This window comes from Biomphalaria glabrata, chromosome 5 (genome assembly GCF_947242115.1).
Source record: "Biomphalaria glabrata chromosome 5, xgBioGlab47.1, whole genome shotgun sequence".
NCBI classification, from domain to species: Eukaryota; Metazoa; Mollusca; class Gastropoda; family Planorbidae; genus Biomphalaria; species Biomphalaria glabrata.
The window spans coordinates 27,378,208-27,401,256 of NC_074715.1; the positions used below are offsets into that span (position 1 = coordinate 27,378,208).

Sequence of the window (23,049 nt, forward strand, 5' to 3'; positions counted from 1 at the left end):
ATGCATTTTGTTGGCTTTCAATGCGGAAATAGTGCTTGGCGGCGGGGAGGGGGAGATCAAGGCGCTCCCCCAGACCCCTTGCTGGCTAGGGCGGAGAGTCTATCCACTAACTTCAATAAGAACCTACAATAAACGTCTTCCGAAAGAATGAAGGGTCAGAATGTAATAAACATTAATTAAGTACACACACACACACACACGCACATACACACATACATAATATAATTCCCCCCAACACCCCCCCCCCAATACTTATACTTCATTTGATGCAATCTTTAAAAACCTTATATAGATGTATGCATTTATCTCAATAGATCGTCGGAGATTATTTTATTTCTGCTCCAACTCAGCAGACGGCTGACCTTCTTTCTTCCAGGAATGTGACGGTCTACTTCTACAACTTTGATTACTTGTCTCAACAAGATAGATCCGATGGTAAACGATTCTAGTGATTTAGTCAGTGTCTGCCTCTTTTGTTTTTACTTACCGATATAATAAATATGTAACCAAATTATCTAATTCGTGTGTATCAATTATCACTTCATCGATTTGAGTAATAGGTTCTAGTTTTAAGAAATCTTGAAAGGTGTAGTGCTTTAAATAAAAGAATGGAGATAAATCGGCCTGCGTGTACCTTGAAAATTAGAATAAATGGAGTTGTATCAAGAATTAGGCAGGTACTGACATGCAGTGTCTTTAGACTGTAAAACATTTCCCAAATAAATGTCACGCATGTAGACATGTACATGTATACACCTTGTTAGCGGCTACCATTAGGGGAAAAGCTGAAAAGGTCGAAACCGATTTGTCCCCCTGTATTGCAGATCCATAGGACCGCCTCTTTGTAATCCTATAGATGGCTCCTTCTGTCTCGGAAGACAATGGATACGCCCAGATGAGTTACTGGCATTGGTTACGTCTTGAGATGGGGCAGAATCTGGAGTGACTGATCGAGCCAATTCTGGAGCGGCAGAGTTTGCCACAGTTCGTGCATGTATATGCGTCTGTCCTAGGGCTAGCTGACAGGGCAGCTTTCTTTTTCTTCTCTTGGCTGACGCAGCTTCGTTTCTTTTGTAGTCGGCGAAGTTCGTACCAGTACAAACAGTCTGTCTCCATGATGTCCTGTCTAGGGTTATCTCCTCCCACAAACTGGTCGATGCCCGCGGATCTCATGTCACGCTTGCAGACATCTCTGTAGGTTAGTCTTGGGCGGCCCTTGGGTCTGACTCCCTCTGCAAGTTCAGCGTATAGGATGTCTTTAGGGATTCTTCCATCTGGCATGCGAGTGACATGACCAAGCCAGCGTAGTCTTCTCTGTTGAAGGAGAGCATAGATGCTGTGCATATTGGCCCGTTTCAAAACTTCCTGGTTGGTGACATGATCCCTCCAGGTGATGCACATTATGCGTCGCAGGCAGCGTAGGTGGAAGCTATTTAATCTGTGTTCTTGACGCATGTAAGTTGCCCTGCTCTCACTGCCATAAAGAAGTGTGATCAGAACGCAGGCATTGTAGACTAGGATTTTCGTTGCCGTAGTCAATTTGGTATTTTCCCTCACGCGCTTGGAGAGTTTTGCCATTGCTGCAGAAGCCTTTCCTATTCTTTTAGTCAGCTCGGTGTCTACATCTAGGTTGCTGGCTATTGTTGTTCCCAAGTATGTGACTTCCTGCACCACTGTAAGTGTGTGATTTCCAATATGTATCGCTGGTATTTCTGCGACATTTTGTGCCAGGATTTCGGCCTTGGAGAGGCTTATTGTAAGGCTAAACTCTTAACAAGCAGCTGCCAGAGCATTCGCAAGCCTCTGCAATCCTTCTTGTGAGTGAGATATGAGTGCGGCATCATTGGCGAACAGCAGTTCCCTAATCAAGATACGCCGACTCTTTGTTTTGGCTTTAAGGCGTGCCAGGTTAAATAGCTTTACATCGGATCTGCTGTGGATATATAGTACATCTTCCAGGGATTTAAAAGCGCTGGTGAGTACAACTTAAAAAGAAGATGCCGAATAGTGTTGGAGTCAGAACAGATCCTTGTTCTACTCCGCTCTTGGCGGAACTGTCAAACTGTACGGTGCCCTCCATATTTTCATGAAAAGCTGACACTAGTTGCCGTAGCTTGTTTGGACAGCCGATTCTCTCTAATACGGCAAACAAGCCGGTTCTGCTGACAAGGTCAAACGCCTTGGTTAAGTCAATAAAAGCTATAATGTTCTTACAAATTCAATGTAGTTATATTTTTGTTAACGCACAGGCAAATATGGCTACTGGTAGGTCTACCTAGTATTGTGGTGATAATATTTAGTCAACGAAATAAGGTTTCAAATAATAAAAATAATGTTATCATTTTTATAACATTTTTGATGCAATATATAGGTTAGAATTTCTATTGATTTATACATCCCCAATGAAAGGCATTAAAAACAAACAAACAAATAATGTGAAGGCATTTCCAGGTGTGTACCATGGGGTGGAGCTCTTTTACCTGTCTGGCTACCCTCTGACGGGGCACGATAACTTTCGTTATAATGACGTGGATAAGACAATGGCGATTAAGTTGATGCAACTCTGGGTGAACTATGTACAGCACGGGTAAGTGGAAACTAATGTCTCTGGGTGAACTATGAACAGCACGGGTAAGTGGAAACTAAGGTCGTAACAGCTGACGTTGTGTAAGGAAAGTTTGAACTAGTGTCTGTAACATGTGTATAGATTGCAATTTTACTGACAATTTTCTATCAAGTAATAGGTCCTGATCAATATATCTAGATATTTTTTTTATTTAGAAAAATGGTGTCTTTTTGTTGTTGTATTTATACACTTCATAAATGTGTGTAGAAACTTTGCTGAAGACTAGTTGGCACTTTCTTAGCTTGCTTTTTTTAAATGCTAACATTAACTGCCTAAACTTAGGTCTAAATTGTGTTAATGATATTTGCTAAATAATACTACAGGTAGGCCTAATTGAATGAATGAATGGCAATGGCTTCGCTTCCAAAGATTAAGGATGAGTGCAGTATTTCACATGGCCATTCAAACCCTGCATAATTGTTCGACTTCTTATGCACACAAAGCCGTTATCCGAAGGGTGTCTAGTTGCATGGCTTTATTTATGTCTTCTGCGCCTGTGTCATGGGACACCACAACATACCGTCGAGTCTCTCCAATAGAACCTACCCTATACGGCTTCAGTAAAAACTGTATGTAGACACTACAAGGGTCGGTTATGGCCAACAGGCCGTAGTTTGGGCAGTATATCAGTGATCTATTCATACGAACCGCGTCGCACAAGTGTTTAGGTCAGTTGATGTAGAATCAATGCATGGTGACCAGCGTGAAATCTCCATTTAATCGATTGTGTATTTCAATGGAACCTTGTATTCAAGGGAGGTAACTAAAAAAAACCAAGTTTGTTTGTTTTTTAATTCAAGGGAGGTAGCTACATTTTTGAAATCACAATTACAATAAAAATAATAAACTGATGCTATTAGAGCATGGAATGGGTTGCCCGAGTCAGCCGGGAAATCCAATGACTTGGCAGAATTTAAGTCGTCGATTAACGTGAATGAATAGATTGACCTAGGAAGACGCGTAGGTGGAAATCATCTTCTTTTTTTGAAGTTACGTCTGTATTGCATACCATTAATAGAGATCTATCCTTGTAATAATTTCATCAGACCACAAGCCTGATTGCTTGACTCTGAGCCCTAGGCCAGCCATTAATAGTGCACCTTCTTAAGGAGAACTATGTTCAATCTTTCTCTAAACACTGCCTTTGCTGCAACAAATCATCAACTTTCTACTAATTTCTAGTCTAAAAAGAAAATTCAACTACAAAATCATATCTTTTCTATTAAATATGTGTACAATGAATGAATACTATTTTCCTTTATTATGTGCTATAAGATACACTATGTCAAAAAAAAATATTCCCTCTATTATTATCCAAATGATATTCTATAATTCATTTTCAATGGTTAGGTATTTGCTAGTATTTGCTAAAGAATATATTGAATATTAGGAAGAAGAAAATTGTCAAGTGCAATACTTATTTAATTTGATCCACTGTTCCATCTTTCTTCTCAGCCTACCATCTCTGGAGCCACTAGAAGAGTTCCACATGTCCCCGTACACTATTTCCACACCTTCGTTCACACGGATGACACTGGTCAACGACGATGCCACTCTGTTGCTGGAAACCTCATTCAAACAGAGCAAAATGGCTTTCTGGAATAACTTTGTTCCTAATCTGTACCTCCATCAGCTCCGCAGGGACATTCACCTCCTGAACACGAGCTCGTTTGACAGCCTTGTCCCAGCCTGCAAGAGATGTTTGCAGAGCTACGTTCTGACACAACCATCGAGCAGCTGGATCCTAATCACCGCTTGCATTGGGCTGTCTATCTTGACCATCTTATTGTCCGCATTCTATTGCCAAGTCAGACGGAAGGTGAAAACATTAATTAGACAAAGCAGTGTCAGTAGTGGACAGGCCATTCTGTAGGCACTATGGTTGGGTGTACTGGTATTGTTGTATGGTTGTGATAATATATACATCATTTCATTGTTGATCCACTACTGATATAACCTAAAAAGGCTGATTTGTGTTCTTACTAAAGTGTTAATATTGACCAATGTTGATAAGACATAAAATTAAAAAAAAAGAACATTCATACAAGGCTATGTATGTTACACTTAGAGATCTACTCCGTAAGTCGACGTTGACACAACTCTTTGAGGCATTCCATCGTGTTGTTCTTTGAAATGTTTACCAGATATTTTCTACTTTGTTCTTGTGAGCAGAGATCAAACATAGGAGGTATTTGTAGTAGAGGTGTTCACATTGTCATACAGCGTTTTAAGAGAAGTGTGTTTTCACCAAGCTGGAAACGTCCAAACATGTTAAAAGACGTATTCTACTACATCTGTTAAAAAGAGACATTTCTGTTCAGATTCTACTCTTGACTGACTTGGATGTGCTTTTTAAACACAGCTGACTTACAGTTTGTATCCTGAAGAAATATTGGCTTTGAAGCAAGCTGTTGAAATCATTTTGTAAGGTTTATATTGATCTAGTCAACAATGCATTCTGGAAATGTTAAGGCCTAAGATCGACTGTGAATGAGCTTTACAAATGCAATAATATTGTTGTATTGTTAAATAGTTTAATGTTCTACTCATTTCACAAGGATGATTTGTTGAGGCCAGGCAGTGTTGACTCATTGACCATAGTGGACATCAAAAGAAATTACATATCTTTTTGTTTCTTCCTATTGTAAATGTTTCTCATTTTGTAATTTTCATTATGCTTTATCAAAGCTTCGACATGGAAAATGACTCACTGTTATCAAACAGTGCTGCTATATTATAATTATTTGAACTAATCATTGTGATGTTTTTTTTCTGATTTAATGTCATTTAGCCTGGTTACACATATTTCTTAATTGAGCCATTAAGAATGCGAAACTTTTTTTTAAATTTATAGTATAGTATATTTTGATTAGTTATTATTTTTCGCCTTGATACTCACTGCCTGTTAAGCTTATAAATAAATGGATCCAGTGAGTAATGACTAGAAATGATGGAATGCATATGTTGAACTATTGAAGACCAAAAGAAAGGGTTTGTATCTAACTACATTTGTTTGAGAACAAAAAACAGTAGGATCTAGGCTTTGACAATCTTGAAACCAAGATAGTAGTAGTAGTAGGATTTGTACACTAGGGGAGGGAGGGAGAGGGGGGGGGGAGTGGGAGTTGTTTTTTTTTGTAAATTTGGACAAGTAGTAGCTACAATGCTACATCTTGGCTACTCCTTTTTTATATTTCTATCCTTTAAATGTCAGTATGTTGTTTTGGAGGTTATAGATCTGGATTGGTTGTTATGTGACTTTTTGTTAAAACATGGTGCCGGAGTAAATAAAAAAAAATGGTAATGTAGTTTTTGAATGCCATTGAATTATTAATTATGTCTATTTCAAATGAACTGAAATAATTAGTTACATAAATGAATTATTTCCTTGTAGTGCATGTTTAGATTTCTGAAAAAAGCATAGAGCCAGTAGATGCTAATGTGATACTTGTAGGTCTAATCATATTGCCTGTTTTCATTATAGAATTTCAAAATTGCTTTTCTTTGTTGAAAGCAATGATACAAAGATTTTAATTTGATTTCCTGTTCAGATATATAATAATACATGATTTGATTTAGTCGCAATACTTTAGTAGCAATGGGACCTGTTCTTGTTAACTCCCCCCCCCCCCCCTTCCTCCTCTAACCAGGTTTATACATGTCCCAAAAGATATGGATATTTCAATAGGGAAATATCTTTTCTCCACGTAACATTCACAGCGAATGTTGAGTTCTTTTAGTAGTAGCTCTTGGAGACAATTGAAAATCATTTTTTGAAACCAGTTTGATTTGATTTTATAGATGAAGCACTGATTATATTGCATTCCTTACAAAGGCGAAAAAATTTATAATTCAGTCTTTGTCAAAGATATTATCCTGTCAATTCATTCTATTACATACCAGAACCATATCAGAAACACAGCATATTTAAATAATTTGCTACTTAAGAGAAATTCATTGGAAGTAACATTTTATAGACTTTCGTAACATTCGTAACATATGTTTTTGTACTGTATTTAAAATGATTGTTGTCTTGTCTTTTATTTTTATACCAAAAAAAAAAAAAACCCTGCATAGTTATCTTTTGTTGTCAAATGGTTGTTATTTTTTTTCTACACATATTAAAATAATTCAATTTTTAATAAATGACTTTTCTCAGAAAAAGATTAGTATTTTCATCAGTAAAAGTTAATTTAAAAAAAGAAAACCATGCCATGTTTCTATTTTGGCTTAAGGTTTTCATAATTATAGTCTACATACCACATGACAAATTTAAAGTTCAAAACTTGGAAACAATGAATTATGAAATGTCTTTTATTTATATACAAAGGTATATTTGAAACAATACAAGCCAATGATTGTCAGGCTTTCCTACCTTACTATTTGTTCAATCTTAAGTCTACTACTTGAAAATTAAAGGTATAAAAAAAAAAGAGAAAACAACTTAAGAAGTAATTCTAATTACTAGAAATGTTATTAAACTAGCAGTACAAAATTAAAAACACATGGTCAATTGAGAAGAAAACAAAATTTCCTTCCACACGTAAGCAGGATTTAAATGGCTTAGAATTACTTGCATTCCAAATCATAGATATTTCATTCTCAAATCATAGATATTTCATTCTAACAAATTTTGTTAACATCGATCGTAAAAAAAATTTCATTGTCTAATATATAGATTTTAAAATTGTTCAAGGAAATTTTTTGCCCTCTATCTCTGTAATAGTTATAAATACCATTTATAGAACAAGAATTAGAGACTGTGCCTGTAGCACTGTCAGATAAGAATCAATGTACCTCACTGATAATGCAGTAGTGGTGGCATTCTTTGAGTGTAAGGCAAAGCAGCAGAAAAAAAAACAACACATTTCTGTCTTGTATTTGAAAACATAACAGTCAGGCTGACAAATAATCACAGCTTCAAACATGGAAGTCCACAGATAAGCAGAATGAAACAAGCAACACTCCTGCTTTGTCAACTCATAAGGCTGTTAGACTTCACAAAGACACTGTCCTAGGTTAGCTTCTTCAATCATGAGTGGAATATATAGTCAGTGTCATTTGACTACAACTGATAAAACTAGATTTCTTTTTTGGAAACAATTTTAACAACAAAAAATACATAAACAGAAATATGTGAGAGAAAATAATCTTGAGATTTTCAATCCTTATTTATAAATTGTTTTGCTAATTACACATTTGTTAAGAGTATCACTGAACCAATATTGGATACTTGGAAGAGTTACTATTTCTTAACTATTCAAGTCTATTGCTGCTACTTAGCAAAAATGTTTAGCTTGAATAATATTGGCGTGAGTCATAAAGTTGTAATCAATAATATATATATATATATAAAAAAAAAAGAATAATAAATAGAGGTGTTGTACAAACATGAATATTTATAGATTTCTATCCCCAGAGAGGAGTGACAGCCAATGGTCTTGATGATTTATAATGAGCAACCTAAGACAGAGTGACCAATGGGACACAAGATAATTATCATTTTTCTCCAATAGGCATGCTTCAGCCATGATTACACTAAACAATTCTAGAAAGAGAGTGAACACATTACCAAGCACACAGTGGCACAGTGAACAAAGAAGACAGAATTTTGAAAGGACAAAAAGTGCATCCATTCAAAGACAGACAAGGTAAAGTTTGAAAAGACAAAAAAAAAGTGCATTCATTCAGACAGTGGCCATCATTTTCTCCCCACCTGAACCAATATACAAAGGGATGAAACAAATGCTGGTGTTCAGAAACAATACAATTTCTTGTCTCAAATTTCTCACAAGGGCTTCTTCTTGGGAAATGTTCTGATGGAAATGGTTATTAATATTCTTCCTGCTCTCCGCCATCCAGTTCGGGGTCATCTTCAGGTGGAGCAAATCCTTCCTGTGAAGGCATCAATATCAAAACTGTTTTATGCAAGTAGATGTGCAATACTTAAATGCTGGCTAAATTGTTAAGAAATCATTATTGACTCTGTCAAATTTGTATAATCTTCACATGAAATAAAAACAACTGCACATATTTTAAAAATAAGAATTGCTACAAAAAATGTATTGCAGCTTTGAAAGCAAATAGAAATAAAAATAGATTCATTTGATGCCCAAAGACAAACGTGTAAAAAAAAATTCTTGTACAGAGATGAAAGGCTTTCAGTTTGAACTTTAACAGAATTATAATATTCCATTCACAAGAGGACAAATAATATACTATTTTATATTATTTAACACTGAAATTAGATCAACAATTTTTATATGAATCAATTCTTTTATCAAATGATATTCGGAACAGACAGTATTAGTTAGTACATTTTAAAAGATATTAAAGGATAGGTTTTTTCCATCCATTTCTCGGTTCAATGCTATTAGTGTTTTAAAACCAATAAATAAATCATTATTAATCAATTTCTTTGTTAAGTGAATACAAAATAGCAAATTAAGGTTATAACATGCTTTAAAAAAAACATTTAATTTCCTAATTTCTTTATCCACACTCCGCATGTCATTAATTTTTCATTGCACATTTTCTAAATTTGCGCAAAAGACAACTGTATTACTGAAAATAAAAGAAACATTTCCACCCATTAACAAAGGATTCAAGGTAGAGCTTAGAAAGAGAAGTCATCAATAAGTAAATTTAAAACAAAGCCTAGAAGAAAATAATGTTTTAACATAATCCTTTACAGTTTACCATGATTATCTTTTCAAACTTTCACTTATAGTACAATTAAAAAAACATTCTATTATTATAATGTCATCCATCAATAAGTGAGGCTTTAAATAGGCACCATTTCAACTAATTGCCACAATGCAGTAACTGAAATGGAACCTACAAGGCAAGCAGACAACATTCTGTTTAAAAAATGTGGTGATGCTAGCTTAGTGTTGACACTACAAAGCTTGGTAAAACCTGGAGCCTTTTAAAGAAATGTTTAGATTGAGATCTTTAATTGGTGACTTATAACCACAAGCAGACTCATGATGAGCTTTAAATGATAAAGTTTAATTCCCAAACATACCTCAGTTGCATAGAGAACATCCATGATTTCTTTGATGTGAGGCATCCCTTCATTGTCTTGGCAGATAACTTCAATTTCACGCAACTTGTTAAAGTAGAAATCTCTCTCTTTTTCCAATCCTTCTTTATCAATATTCAACTGTTCTATCTGTTGTTTAATTAGAGACAATTAATTAAATATATAATTTTCATAAAACCTATAAAAAAAAAAAATAAAAAAAGACAACAAATTAAAAAAAAAAACAAAAAAACTAAAGGTAGACTCACTGTTTAATGACAAAACATACCTGTCCTTTCAGTTCTTCTATGACTTGACTATCCCCACCAGCAGAGTGATTAGGTGCACCAGGCGACCTCCTGACCAAATTACTAGCAGGACTTTTACTTGGTTGTTTCACTACTGTAGAATTAGATTGGTTCAATTAATATTGATATGTCCCAAGAATAGACATAAGATAAAATGATCCTAACTTAAGTTAGCAAAGAATGACTAATAATTACTTCTTTGTGGTGGAGGTTGACTAGTTTTAGAAACTGAAGGCTTGGCTGTCGGGGCCTTATTTATAGCTCCAGTTTTCGCAACCTGTCCTAGTTGTTCTCCTCCTCTAGCTGAAACTGGATCATATTCCTGACCTCCATAATTTGCATCAAAAAATCTTTTAAACCACTGCACAAACTCAAAGTTGTCTTGAAATTTGCCCTTGACAAGTTTTTCAACAGGTACTATCTACAAGAAAAAAAGAAAGTCAAAACTATACTTGCTAAGCAGCCTCTCCTCAGTGGTTTGGAACTTATTTTTAAAACTTACCAATAATTAAGAGATTTTCATGACAGCTAAGCAAGTTGATCTGATATTTATTAACATTTTATTTTAATATGTTTGAATGAGTTATTTGGTTATTTCTTTAAACTAGAATATTTAGTATTAGTAAAAATTCAAAAGTAGAAAATTAGTTATCAAAATTTATTTTAAATACAAAATCATCATGCAAGAAATAGAAAGCGATGAATTAAATTATTTAATAAGGACTGAAGAGAAAGACAAACTGTATTTAGATATTTAAAATGCAAGTTTTGGTGAAGTACTCCACTAATGCGAAGCCCTAGATTATGTATGTGCTCAGACCAAAACAATTTTGCAATATTAGATTATAGCAAGCTTTAATAGTAAAATTGATATTACCCATAATGACGATAATTTGAAGAACTAAAGCTGAAAAAATGAAATTGTTTTAGTTGTACACTAAGTGCACTACTAATGCCTAAATATATAGGGTTGCACCATGAAACACAGAAATTCATTCACTACTTTATACTACTTATTTTTACAGTCATATCTTGAAGTGCAAGGTGATGGTATTTAAGTTTATAGCTTTACAGACAATGGCATTATGGATCCCTCAGACAGGGATGGGGGTGAAAAGCACTTGGCCCATGCCTGTCAGATAAAATCCGTTCAGATGGTCAATGATGGTGCATTTGGCACAGATTCCCTGCTAGATTTCATTGGAGGTGTAGAGGTACCCCTTTACACAAACATGATCAACTAAGATACTGAGACTAAAAATAAAACTTTTTTAGGAGAAATTAGAAAATGCAACATAAGGTGAATTATTAAAAAGCTTCAAATTATTTCACTCAATTGCAAGTGTTTCAATGCTAATTAATTCTTAAAATTTAGTATTATAATGTCTCCTAAACTCATAGAATAAGAAGAAGGAAAAAGAAAAACAACTGTGGCTTTTTGCAAGTTAGAGAACATATGACGTCTATTAAACCATAAATGAAACACAGATTGTTTATCATATCAGTCTTCCTGCAAGGATGGCTAAGACACTGCAAATCTGACATAGATGTAGGCATTGGAAATGAAATATTTCGGTAAATGACTTCTTATTTCATACACAGAACACTGAATAAATAAGTCACTTAAAGAGTCATAAACATAATTATCCCTTTTAACAACTTAACATGGTCAAAGCCTAATAGGTACAATGTTTCAGTAGTTACAAGAAAACCTCCCTACACTGCACGTAAGAAGCAAGCAAGGAAGTCAGGAATAGAAGCACTGGATGAAAACAACAACCTGACACATTTGAACTGATAACACAGCTCAATGGCTTAATGTATTCAGAATTGTTGAAATATACTTTTTTTTCCTTTAAAAATTACAAAGGACAAGTGGGGAAAAATAATAACTAGGCAACAGAAAAACCATTTGGATCAAATAGTTTGATCACCTGATGTTTACAAAAACTGTCAAGTATCTTTTTTTTTTTTAGTCTAGCATGAAAAGTGTGAAATTTGAAACTGCTCCGAGAATGACAATGGAGGAAAACATGATTTGCTGTAAACAAGTCAGCTTTTCCTTGATGATTCAACTTACTTACTTAGATGCTGATGGAATGTAAAAACAATGTTGTCCAATGTCATTAAATTAAATCAGAAAGATTAATACAGGCAGGAATACTTAAACTTTACAAATGATAATAGAGAATAGAGCTTAAAAAAGTGTGTATCACCCACAAGTCAAGTTAATAATTTAACCCCCAAAAGTTTACTTCAAACATAAGCATAATATCATGAAAACATGTACATACCTGTTCAAGCATAAATAATAAAAAAAAAAAAAAAAAAAAAAAAGAACAACAGTGCAACCCTACATATCCTAAACACATGTACTGTCTCATCACACTATCTAGAAAAGAATTAAACGAACTTAGGTACATTGTGGAAGTTTTATCAAATCAAACCAACTGTGTGATCAAAGTAAAGCACTTAACAAGGTTCAAAATTAAAATGGTTATATTGCTTTACAATAATTTTCCAAAATCTTTAATGTGTATCTTTCATATGACTTTCATAAAAATTCATCCAATTGGGTCACATTTTTTTATGGTATTAAGAGTATTACTTTTTAAGTGCTATTCGATATGCTTCTACATTTGACTTTAACATTTGAAGGGGATAATTTATATATATATATTTTTATAAATGCCTGAAAAAGACTTACTTTAAAATGCTATACATTAAATAGGAAAAAAAGCACAATAAATCCGATTTTGTTTTTCACAATGTTAAAATTATCTATGTCAATATGCTAAATATTCTAATGAAATACAAAAGAAAGCCAAAGCACTGTTATGTTTTTCTAATTCACTCAAAACTTACCGACTATCCCTGCACCTCACCAGAATAATAACAGATTACAGAATAATGGATACACCACACGCAAAGAATTGGTACAAATAAATAGTGAAAGAAACAGCGAAAAAGTACAAATGTACTAAATATTGTCAAGAGTTTTCTAACATGGGGTATAAATACAAACTGTTCAATGAGGAAGACATGACATAAATTGGATTCCAAATCACTTCAAGTGAATTATACACTTCAAAGAACACAGCTAAAACTACTATAATTAAACCAAAAAAATGTTTAATATAGCAATCATGTCTAATACAAAAAGGATTTGAAATTTGTTTTATTAGTAACTGAGCTACATCACAGCAAGAATGAAAAAGAAAACCACACTCAAACAATTCTATACAAAAAAAAATCCAGTAGGATGTCACCAATACAGTGAAAGTCTCTGGCTAACAGCAAAAACTTAACCAGGTGCCATTCAAAGCAAATCTTGCAGTCAATAATATTGTATATTACTGCATTCATCATAGCAAAACAATATTGCTCAGTAATGACCTCAGGCTCCTGGCTAAATTTCTGCAGTCCATCGCCATAGACTCACCTTATCTACTCCTAATTTCTGGAAACAGGCTTGAAGCTGCTTGAAATTTTGTATGAATTCATGTTCTAATTTTGTATTGAATTTTACTTTTTTTAGTATCACGCTACCTGCAAGACAAAATATTATTTTGTTTTATCATTATGTTAGTGAATGAACTACACACACAACAAAGATGTCCAGTTGATTTTTTGTGTGTGTTAACTGGTAAAACAAATTGGGAAAATAAAATCCATTCCTAAAATAAGACCAAACTACACATCTGAAAGATGAAGTTAGGTCTAAAAAAAAAAAGAAAGATTTGTATAAAACAATATACAAACAGCCTGTTAGTGCTCTGATTGCAAATAAAAAGCAGTACTTTCAATACCAGTATAGAATATTAATAAAGTTCCTATATTGTGCAAATATATTTAATACCAACAAAACAACCGAATGCACTGTGTACCCAAGAACATTATATAACAAAACAACAAAGATCTCAAGGTGAAAACAAAAAAACATGCATGAATTTTTGCAGAAGGTGAAACCAGAGTTGTTAATAGTTGCACCAGTTAAAATTTAACAAAAGAATATATTATATAGCTGTTGCCTGTAGGTTAACATTGAGTGTAAGCAAACCAGATTATATCAACAAGCATGCAGAAAGTTTCTCCCCAAAAAGTGAAGTTGCTCCAGATTGTGGACCACTACTTCCTCCTGGGCTGCAAATACTTTTCTCACCTTATCCACCCCTAGTTTTTTAAAGTTCACTTGCAGCACCTTGAAGTTCTGGATGTACTCGTGCTCTAATTTTGTGTGGAATTTCACTTTTTTCAAACATATACTTCCTGAAAATAGCCACAGGCTTCTATAAACTGGTCAAGTTAAATCCATTAAAATAGCAAATACTATTACACAGTTTAAGCAACACCAATGAAACAAACCAAAACATTTAGATGTCCTTTTTAAATGTTACATAGATGATTGAAATAACATAGATGATTTAAATAATTTTAACTATTATATGATGGTCTGTAACTTAATGATATTAGTTTTACAAATGATTAAAAGTAAGCCTAATACAAATCAAAATTTTGATTGAGTTCATTAATATTTAAGAAAAATCATTTTTAAAGTGTCTGAACTGGAGATGATTTCATACTGTTTAGTGCAACCACATATTGCAGTATTATTTTTTATACATATTGCAGTATTATTTTTTTTTTATCTAACTGTGTGCTTCAAATATAAATGTTTATGTTACTTAAGTTTTTTTTTTTTTTAAATTAGTAATGAACCCTACATTAACTTTGTGTGTTGATAATTGTTTATATTGCAAGCATTCTACGTTACAAGCATAATTCCTGAACATGGTACAACTGAGACATACAAATATATTCAAACTACAATATCAGTTTGAAAATCCTTAATAAAAACATGAAAATGAGCTAGCTTTTGTTTTGAAGAAATTCATTTCCTTGCTCAAACTCTTCAAAGAACTCTTTTACAATACTACTTCGACAAAGCATGCATAAGACATGACTTTAATGGAATATTATTTTGAAGAGATTAGAAGTTTTAAAGCTAAGAATTACTTTCTTTTCATAGTAGAAGTTGGGATCATTAAATTTTAAAGTAAAAAAAAAAAAAAGTATACACTTTAAATGAGAAAATATTAATCACTAGATAAACTTAAAAAAATAAGTCTGTTTCATAAGTAATGTAAGTTCCAAGAATTACTGAAATTGTAAGTTTAAAAAATAATAATTTTCCAAATGTATTTCTTTAAATTTATAGGTTTTTGGACCACATTAGCTTAAATTGAACACAGTGTCACAAACAATAAGTAACATAGATCTAGAATACATATTTAGGAGTAGGTCATTAAACTGTAGATCTATTTATTAAATTCACAGTGCACAGAAGTAATATGATCTGATAATGTAATACAATGAAAATATAAAGGCACAAAATGAAACAGGAAAAATTAAGTCTTAAAATTATAAGGTCTGAAGATGCGTAACATAGATCCAATTAGGATGATATCAACGTGTTCACTGAAAAATCAATCAGATAACAATACCTTGTAAGACTTATAGATCTATTGTCAAGGAGTAGTAAACACATTCTGCGCAGACTTAGAAATTTCGAATTTATTTCCGTCTACGACGGCCCATCTACTGATTTAATAGTGCCAATTCTATTTATTTTTAAAGGGTTTTTTTATCTACGGAATTCAAGACATTCAATGAATTTTTAGGAAGCCATGGAAACCCTAAGAATAGGTCAACCAAACACTGAGCAACTAAGAGCGATTTAGTGAACATTTTTCTTGTGTACAAATGTGAAACTTCAACACTGACTGACCGAGAACAAACAAATTTATTAGAAAATTTGACATACACAGAAATGAGGAAAACATGAAGAATGTAAATAAATATGGAGGGCAAGCATAAAGGAAGCTCCTGGGGTACACATCAGAAGTGTGAAATGGAAAACGCTGCAGTGCCTGGGGATTACAAATGCCCAGCCCGTGACAGTGGATGTGTCTCAAAGTTAGGGCTCTTAGGGAACTAATACTATCTTATGGAATCCTTCCGAAATATTAACATTCATTAAAATAAGCCAAGCTAATTTGCATAATTTATACTCAAAAATGTTTTTTCAAAACAGCAAAATTAAAAAGGTTAGAATTTTTTTAAAGACGTTTTAGGCCTGAATAAGCCCTAATACATGTGTTTAGGGAAACAATGCACATGGAGACCCTTCAGACACTGCTATCACATTATTTTACTACTTTTCTCCCCACCCCCCACCACGTACCATGGAAACAAACACCTTTACTCTGGCCACAGTGACAGCCACCCATTTATGACCCAAGGATCTTTATTTGAGCTGTTTGTTGGTCAGAAAGTTGGCATCATATTTATTAATCTCCCTCACAAACATTTGAACTAAATTGATAGTAAAAAAGAGCAAAAAACAGTCTATGGGGTGCTAATCCCTTAGTGCTCAAATGGGTCTTCTCTATCCAGCTCCTCACCCTTACCTCTAAACTATGTTACCATGAATAGACATCGTCAACACTTGATCTAGAACTAGTAAGTAGTAGTGTAAACTTAGATCTAAAGCTTTCCTCAATACTGCCCTGATTTTTATTAGGGCTATCTTAGTTTTAAGAAAATCTGAGTCAGTAAGTTAGCTTTTATCAATATCACTGCCAGACATGTTAAAATTTTCACCTGTCACTAGCTAACTTCAAAAAATCAATACAAACAAATTATCGTATAAAAACTAATGTGCAAAAATAGTAAGAATTAATCTGATTGGCTGATACAAACACTGGCTAGCCAATCTTAGAGTTGGAAACATCGCAGCCGATATATCGGCTGCTTTGTCTTTTTCACCAAATAGCCTTGGGCCAATATATCAGTTGCTTTGTCTTTTTCACCAAATAGCCTTGGGCTGATATATCAGTTGCATCGTCTTGAGAAGGTTAAATATACAGTATTGATTGCTATTTTAACAGAATAGTTATCATATTAAAAAAAAAGAGCCTACTTAATTTCTTCACATCTCACTTATGCAACTTAAAATAATTTTCTAAACTTTTCCCCTTCTTAACTCTTTCAGTGTGGCATTACTCTCAGCGAGTAGCTTTGCTAGCACTGGTCAGTGCGGCGTTACTCTCAGCGAGTAACTTGGTTTATATTTATTTCACTATCTTTTATGTTAAACTTTTTATTTCTCTTTTTTTTTTAATTTACCGGATGTGGGGCTGATTGTTCTTTGTTTTGATAGTAAATTTGATGCAGTACCAACATGTTTAAAAACAAATAGACAACATTATGTTAATGGTTCCACTTTTTTTAGTTTATTTCCGGGGACACAAAAAATGTAAATAATACAATTTCTTAGTGCATTTGCTCATCTTTTATGAAATCTAAAGTGATTAATTCTGTTAAGTATTGTGATTTTTTAATATTAATGGATTAAATATTTAATTAAAAGGTTAAATCTTTCAGTAAATCTATTTTTTATGTATTTTAAAAATATTTTCTTTTTCCGTACTCAGTTTAAAATTAATTTTAAAAAATTTTGTTTGAATAATTTATTCATTTTCCTTAAAATAAAATAAAATATTTTAGATTATTTAATAAAATAAAGTTATAGTTGTCTTAGTAACTCTACCCCCCTTGAAAATTTGTGTTCGTTCCGGGAAAACTCAATTTTTTTCAATCAAAATAATTCGCACTGAAAGAGTTAAATCTTTTCAATTTACCAAATACACCAAATATAGCTTTAACAATATGATGATATATCAAATTACAATAACTCATCAACTGAGCACAAGATAATCCTTACCAGGAAAAAGGAGATCCATGAACTGGCAGTATGCTGCTCCTATAAAAAAAAATATAACTTCATGTTAAATATATTAGAATTAGCTTAACATATTAACAATATTACAGTGTATACTGCAATTAATAAGCAACAAATTTAAGGACAACTTTAACCCCCAAATAGAAATTACATGTTTTGATAATAAAAAATGCAAATAAGAAGAAAATAAATAATTTTACTTTATATCTTAACTTTTTGAGAAAAAAAAATTGGGACTATTTTTAGCTAAAATGATGAAAAAATAGTTAATTTTCATGTCAAGATTTCTTGAAAACTACTCAAGCTAGTTCAATAAAACTTCAGCTGTTGATTATTCAAAACTAGAAGATTGTGAAGCAGAATTAACCATATTCATAGGCATAGAAAAAAATTAATTACTCTAAAAAGTTTTCAACCTTTTGTAATTACTCTGCTACACTTTCATAATATACATTATTTGTGCCAAATTTCAAGGCAAAACATTCATAAATAAATTTTTTATCATGCCATCTCTGAACAAAAAAATATGAAAATGGTTAACAGAAAAAAACAGCAAAAAAGGACAACCTCTGTGGTAAAAACTAAGTTAGTATACAAAATATAAAAAATATTTAAAATATTTCCACTTAGAATTTGGACATGTTGTAAACACCAAATTGTTCAGAAATGAATGCTGTATAATATTCAGTTATAAAAAAAATCGATAATTTTGAACAATAAAGGGGGGGGGGGGTTTAAGCTGTCCTTAATAAACATTATATTTGCTTTAATTTTATTTTAAAAAAAATAACCAAAATGTTTCTTAATTGCTTTCATTTATTCACTCAGCCTCTTCTACCTGAAGTCAATGCTGTACTCTCCCTTTACTCATACAGTCAAAATATATTTTCAAGTCAATGCTATTGGATCACAAGAAATAGTTCACCTACAATTCTATCCCGGAAACTTGGGCTAACACCAACAGACCGATAGACAGAAAGACACTTCCAGAAGTCATTGACATTTATTTATCTACATGTCTCCTTCATCAAATCATTAGTACCTAGTTAATAATCACAACAACAACACATGTTCTTACATATCTGACAAAAAAAATAGATAAAAGCTAACCAAATCACAAAAGATATATATATATATATATATATGACACCAGGAGAAAGTTTGGTGCAGCAAGTACTGCAATTAATCAGTTCTGGGATTGACCAACACATTAAAAAAAACACCATACAGCTAGAATGGAAGGATCAAGCAATTCTAGCACATTTTCATTTAGAACACTCTCCAATAGGAGCCTACTATGCTAGAATCAAGAGAACCTTGATCCCAGATGGCAACACAGCTACATTTAAGACAAAACCTTAGGACAAGCAAGGGGTGCTCAGTAACAATTTCAAAGGTACAAAAAGAGTCTTGCCCAGTACAGGGACAGGCAAATCCTACAGAACACTGCAAGATACCTAGACAGTGCTACACGAGAGCAATCTTAGCATGGAGATTTAGTGCATGGAGGCTTATAAATGGTGCCAGATCAAGAAGTAAAAATGTAAGGTTCAACTAATAAAAACCTGATTGGGTCAATTATAAGAAATCCAACCAACGAGAGCATTATCTATTAGAACTGGATAATCAAGACTCTAGGTATAAGAAAAGACAAGAAAAATATTAATTATTTCTAGATCATCTGTCCTCTGACTTTCGTCAAAGGGGTGATGTGACAGTTCCCCTAACCAAATACCTCCACTCTTTCCAATCAGCAGGTATTCTTAGCATAATATCAACAGGGTCCAGTCTATTTTTTCATGTTATCCATCCAACTTTTCTTTGTGCTCCCTCCACTGCATCTTAATGGATGATTTTGTAAAAAGTGAGTCATGTCTTACAATATGACCCAACCAGCTCAGCTCTTATTTCTTCTAAGTATTGAAGAGTTTTTCCTTTTTGCCAGCTAGAGTTTTGACAACAAAGTAATTTGTTTTCTTTTCCTGATAGTATTTATTCTCAAAGATTTGAATTCTTTCAGCCTCAGCGTTCGTGTCCAACTTTCACAATCATATTGGATTACAGAAACCACTAATTAGGGAATTTTCAATTTTAATTGGAAGCTGATGTTACTTTTCAGATTTTTCAAAGTTTATTCATGATGCCAACGTCTAAGCTCAAAAGGGTTTTTATCTATTCCAGATTTTCCACAGGTTACTCACAACAGCAGTGGTTGCCAAGCTCAAATGGGTTTTTATCTATTCCAGATTTTCCACAGCTTAATCATGACAGTAGTGAATGCTAAAACTCAAAATAGTTTTTATCTAGTTTAATGAATCTTCCATCCTTTTGTTATGCTTCACCCTAGGTATTTATTTAAATGAGTCATCTTCTATTAGTCTAATTAGAACATTTAAATAAAGCTACTAGTTTATCATTAACAATTATAAAAAATTTCAACTGTTAAGTGTCAGTCTTAGAATAAGTCTATCGGATTCATCAATAGCTATGGATATTCAACACTCAAACCTTTAAAAGAAAAACATTTTCAACTGTCTCTTAACACTGATACTTTGAAAGAAATGTCATATTTAAAGAAGCAAAAAAAATCTATATAGGGCATGATCCAAAGTTATTTTTTATGACATAAAAAAGGACTAGTTGTAACCTACAAAGATAAAAATCTTAAACTTGACTCCTCTTTGCTCTGCCACCACTTCAGCAGCCTCATACGCATAAAAAAAATCATACAAATACATAGACATAAGTTATAAATATAAATTGCCATTTCAAACGGTAGACATTTCCTTTCGCAACGCTAATGCTCAGTCATTGTCATAAATATTTGTTTAAATTTTTTTTTTTAAATTGGTTAAAAACTTTTGTTACCTAGACCTAGATATAATAAGTTGGAATGTCAAAAAGTGATAATCAATCTTTTAAAATATAATTAGGCTATGGATTTAGAAAAAAAAAGTTACATACAAGCAAAAAAAAATTTTCTTAGTAAACAATCATTGATAAGACATCTAATATCTAACAAGTCTAAAATTCCAATAACACTTTAAAATTCTGTCACAAAAATTAATGAAAACATTTTTATTATTATACCCGAACAAAGCTCTTCAATTTTTGTGTAACTTGTTTGCAGAGTATCGTTGATCCAAGCCAACATATCATGACGACTTAGATTATTTTCTGAAGCATTTGTACTGTGTACATTCACAGCCGCCATATTTTCTCAGCTGTGTTGGGAAATGCTGAAATAAAAGTAAAAAAAAAGACATATTGCAAGATATACTGTATATACATTTTTATTATAAGAGCATGTTTGCCTGGTCTGTGTTTGTCACAGTCTCAGTTGACATAGCCTGTTAAATGTTCACTTAGAGTTAAGACGGTAATGAGACATGTGAAACTCCTGATATAGAAACTGGAAGTAGAATGACTAAATTGACTTTGAGTTCAGTCAGTCAAGTGGTATCCTTTGGACAAGGCAGTCAAGTAGTATCTTTTGGTCCGGTACGGACAGTAGTGAGAGTCAAGTAGTCATTTTGAGTTAAGAAATATCTTTTGGGCAGTTGAAGCCAGTGGTCACTTGAGACATGTATTTCTAGTAGTTATTATTCTGTACTATTATTATTATTAAGTACATGTTACCCGCTGTGATGCAAAATGAAGTCTATTTTGCAGAATTTGACATGTTGCAGACCTGCCTACCAAAAAAAGTCCAAATGTGTAACGCTGATGGTCAAAATGCGTATTTTGGCACCAGAATGCGCAACACTTACGCGATCCACTATTGTAGGCCTACCTTTGTCCTTGATCTATTCTATACTAAGACTCTAGTCTAGATCTAGACTAGATGGTAGTAGATGTTATCAATCTAGATCTAGTCAATCTAAATTCTAAATCATACTATAACTAAATTGGATCTAGATTGTAGAGTAATGTAGAGAATCATAACGTAATGACTAGCTAGACTCTAGCTACATCTATTCCTGTATAACAAGTTATCTAGATTATTCTAGAATCTAGATCTAGACTAGATATCTACAATGTCACTTAAAGCGTTTTGAATCGATAGCAATTCGATATTTTTTTCTATACAAATGAATACGGGAATCAGGGGTTTTTTTTAATTTTTTTTACACTCGACCTTTTATTAATGCACCAACATAATTAATGAACTTAAAAAAAAAAAAGTCATGTTGGTGTATCAGCTTACTGATGGTACCAACCTGGTATCAACCCGCAACCCCCTTACTCTCGCGTTCTTCATTTCTAGACTAAATCTAATTGCTATTAAGAACCAATCAACGTATAGATCTGGACACAATGTGCTCCCCCACCTTTTCTGTTCCCCCCCCCCTTCCCACAGGATGGCTTAGAGTGACTTCAGTGACCGCTCATAAGCTAGTCAAGAGAGGGAAAAAATATATGAAATGCGAATCGCGACAAGTTAAATTTGTATTTTCGTAAAGGCTGTAATTTTTTGGGAGATTTTACGTAACGAATACAAATTTTGCGTAACGGAAGGCAGGTCTGATGTTATGTTATGCGGATGCGACTTTGTTTCTTATTTGATTATGTAACCGACAAGGAGTGCAGTATTATTATTGTATCAAATAAACTTTATGTTTTGTCTGCTGAAATGGACTTAAGTCAATCTGTAGTATCTATGTTGTCAAGTGTCAAGAGTACTCCAGGAAGCACGAACCCAGCATTCCACGACATTCGCAACAAATTAGTAGTGCCTTGTCTCATGTGTAATAGTAATATTATAATACTACGTCAACGCACATATAATGTTGACAGTGTTAGAACCCTAAGTTGGATATTATTAGCCAGAGCATTTTTGTTATTCACAAAGAAAGCTATTGTCTTTAACTGTATAAAACTCTGATAAGTCTATTCAAAAACTTAATATCACAAGCCTGATGTGAAACATTACAATTACATTATAAAAGAATTACATTATTTATTCTATAAAAAATTCTTATTGAATAGATATCAATAATTGTATGATTATTTTCATCATAAACTGTTGTTTTTTTAAACTCTTTTTAAAAGATTAAGATGAGACAAAATATCATCTATATCTAGATTCTATATTCCATAAATTCTATCTATATTGACTATATTATAAATCTATTCAGAGTCCATCTATAGTATCTAATAGATAGTGTAGTGATTCAGTAGGCTGGTGTGTAGCTTAATCTGGAATTTCTGAAGTGACATGTTGATATACTAAAAATATAACTTGAATTAGCTAGATAAGACAAGAGGGAGAGGCTTGTTATTAGAT

General features: G+C 33.0%; 2 protein-coding genes across 4 annotated transcripts in view; one reads left to right on the plus strand and one right to left on the minus strand.

The window, feature by feature from the left end:
* Positions 1–6,784, plus strand: part of LOC106075885 (carboxylesterase 4A-like) — an 83,861-nt gene extending 77,077 nt beyond the window's left edge. The window contains exons 10-12 of the mRNA XM_056029951.1: positions 315–435; positions 2,452–2,587; positions 4,082–6,784. Of these exons, the coding sequence (XP_055885926.1) occupies positions 315–435; positions 2,452–2,587; positions 4,082–4,499 (675 nt within the window). The 3' untranslated portion in view covers positions 4,500–6,784. The remainder of the gene's footprint in view (positions 1–314; positions 436–2,451; positions 2,588–4,081) is intronic.
* Positions 6,785–6,924: 140 nt separating this feature from the next.
* The window catches only part of LOC106075886 (microtubule-associated protein RP/EB family member 1-like), a 34,953-nt gene continuing 18,828 nt past the window's right edge, over positions 6,925–23,049 (minus strand). Inside the window, exons 2-8 of one of the 3 annotated variants that reach the window (XM_013236763.2) lie at positions 20,853–21,001; positions 17,745–17,783; positions 13,401–13,507; positions 10,154–10,379; positions 9,940–10,052; positions 9,654–9,800; positions 6,925–8,521 (exon numbers count right to left, since the gene is read on the minus strand). In XM_013236763.2, the coding sequence (XP_013092217.2) occupies positions 8,459–8,521; positions 9,654–9,800; positions 9,940–10,052; positions 10,154–10,379; positions 13,401–13,507; positions 17,745–17,783; positions 20,853–20,976 (819 nt within the window). In that variant the 5' untranslated portion in view covers positions 20,977–21,001 and the 3' untranslated portion in view covers positions 6,925–8,458. The other 2 variants (XM_013236764.2, XM_013236765.2) reach the window with 2 other exon arrangements.